The sequence below is a fragment of the Aspergillus tubingensis genome, assembly GCF_013340325.1.
Source record: "Aspergillus tubingensis WU-2223L DNA, scaffold_4, whole genome shotgun sequence".
In the NCBI taxonomy this organism is placed as follows: domain Eukaryota; kingdom Fungi; phylum Ascomycota; class Eurotiomycetes; order Eurotiales; family Aspergillaceae; genus Aspergillus; species Aspergillus tubingensis.
The window spans coordinates 2,260,152-2,262,746 of record NW_023336278.1 but is presented as its reverse complement, the minus strand read 5'-3'; the positions used below and the strand labels follow the sequence as shown (position 1 = coordinate 2,262,746).

The following is a 2,595-nucleotide window of genomic DNA, read 5'->3' as shown; positions in this document are numbered from 1 at the left end:
ATATTAATAATTTGGAACCTTTGTGATTCCCAGCCGCCCTCCACCGGCTTTTAGGCTAAATGCCATCAGCCCCAAACCCCAACCCCAACTTGCGACGCCAAACAGACAAGACACTAAAATCCCCGGGCTGTTTTTTCGGAGGCTTATTCCCCACTTGCCATTGGTAAGCACTAGATACGGCACCTTCGAGTCGGTTTAGGTCCCACGGAGAACCAAAAAGCTGAGCTCCCCGGTGAATGAGTCGGTCGGTATGTCGCTCCCACCACGGTCGGCTTGCTTACGGGCATCGCTCTCATATCGGCTGTCGGCATCCTTTCCCGTCAGAACTGCCCCTCACCTAATACTATATCAACCAAGTACGGAGAACGGTGTACACAGTAGACGGTAGAGAATAGACAGTAGACAGCACGGATATAGCTGGGTATCTGGACACGCGTGGACCTTCTGCCGCACCTGGTTTGGCCGGACCTCTTCGTGGATAACGTGCAGGTGTAACAACCAATCAATCGACCTTGTCTGCTTCATCGATCATCCAGCCTCAAAGCTGATTTGTTGTGCGGTCGCTGGCGCTGCTCAGCTCTTTTTTTCGGTCACAGCTGGTCTGCCCACATTAGCATCCACTTGGCTGATGTTGACCAGGCCTCATCCGTGCCGCTCATCACTCGCACGGAATCAATTGTCCGCTGTCTACGGAGTACTCCGGGGACATGCTGGTTTCTGGGCTGCTTGAGCCATGCAGCGCGACAAGAACCTCCTCTCTCCCCGGTCGTTGTGGACGCATGGATCGTTGACCCATCTTGGCATCTGGTGGTCTCCAGACGCCGACTCAACTGGCTCTGTCCTGGTTGGCCCGGACATTGTTGTCTCGCAGAGAAGTCCGAGGTGAGCTTTTCTCGGGTTGCCTCCCTCATGGGGTGGCTGTATTTCGGAAATGAGCCGGCCCAGGGACTCCACCAGGCTAGTTGTCGCACTTTTGGAAATTTAGGTGCACAAGGAGTTGGAGACGCCTGGTATCCTTTCCATATATTGCCGTTGCTATTTGCATTCTTCGCGCGAGGTATGAAAGACCCCACGCCGATGTTGTCTGTCCTATGGTGACATAGACGTGATGGGCAGTAACTTGATAGGCCAGAGCGAACGCACGGTCTCTGCCATCATGAATGGTAGCCATGCATTGTCTGTGTCGTGTGCTGTCAGTGCTCGTGTGCGGTCCCCGCGCATTAGTGAACCTTGAGCCGTAGCGACCATCGGTCGGAGAAATTCTCCTTTGACGAGAGTTCACTGGTTTGTCCCACTAATGTGTATCATAACCTGCCAAAGGCCTGGTTTGGTGTGACACTGGGGAAAGAATCGTGAGTGCTGCCCCAGCCGGGGTGTTGTCTTTCCTGGACAGTGTATCAACGTTGAACCTACAATTCCCGACCACCAACCTGAGTGTTACATTTGTACACTGGAAGACGGGAGTTCATGGCAAGATCCTACTGACATCTGCATGGCTCGAAGCTTCATCCGCGATGGTGAAACTGTTGCAACCGGAGGGGCGTCACTCTTTCGATGAGACATAAAGCCCGAACAATAAGTTCCATCAACGGAGTTAGTCTACGGGAGAACTTAACCCCTGTTATACTGCATCCCTGGCGAAAGTCATACAGAATAGACCGCCTGTTACCAGGTTGAGGTCACAACGTCACGGTCACTGTGTATATATACAGCGCCAGACCTGCTTTATTTCAGCAATGACAAGAGACACAAGACAGAAGAAAGGACACCGACCACTAAACCAGCTACCAAAATGCGTTTCGCACTTACGGGGACCGCCATTCTGACCTATATCTCGCTTGCCACCTCGCATGTCATCAAGCGGGACATTTCCATTGTCCTTCGTGGTCTGTCCACCTTGAATGCCAATATAGGCACATTCGGTGCTTCCGTTTATCGGTACGACGGAACACTTCCCGCTGCGATCGAAATCTTCCACCAGGAGAGTAGCCTGGAGAAGGACCTCGAGGGAGTGGCGGCCGACACCAACAGCACGGCGGAGTGGACCGCCCAGGAGAGCAATAGCGTGACTGAATCCTTGGTGGGATTGGAGCCGATTATGCGAACCTCAATTGCTGCACTTGTGATGAAGGTTGGAAGCTATCCTGAAATTTGTCTTTTTTCTGCGAGATGTTCTGACGTTTTGATTTCCAGAGAGATCTCTTCATCAGCGCCGGCGTGGGCTCTGCAGTGCGGCTTAATTTGGTCAACATGAGAAGCCGGACACTTGCTCTTTCTGTGGCGCTGCAGAACAAGGCTGTCGGTGCTGATAAGGAGACCATCCGACAAGGGACCGGGGATGTGGACGATGCCTTTGACAGCGCGATTGATTCGTATGAGTCCCGGCTGTGAGCATGTCTGTGCCGCCCGTGGCTTGGTCAAAATGTCCTCGAGGCATCGACTAGGCGCCGGGAATTTTGTTCAAAATTAGCTATTCTCAATGCAAAAGCTGTTGACGTATGGTCAATTTCTTTTTTCCAGGAGAGGAGCACCGCGTAGTGGTCGGAAGTCCACATCCAGCATGTCTTGCCTTATGAGGATCCCGGATGTGATCTA

At 52.6% G+C, this 2,595-nt stretch overlaps 1 protein-coding gene across 1 annotated transcript; it reads left to right on the top strand.

The window, feature by feature from the left end:
- Window positions 1–1,792: 1,792 nt before the first annotated feature.
- Window positions 1,793–2,391, top strand: AtWU_03292 (cell wall mannoprotein 1 family protein; the record flags this gene model as incomplete). The annotated part of the gene is made up of 2 exons (XM_035498405.1): window positions 1,793–2,131; window positions 2,194–2,391. 2 exons carry the CDS (start codon window positions 1,793–1,795, stop codon window positions 2,389–2,391), a joined length of 537 nt encoding a protein of 178 aa, XP_035354298.1.
- Window positions 2,392–2,595: the final 204 nt, after the last annotated feature.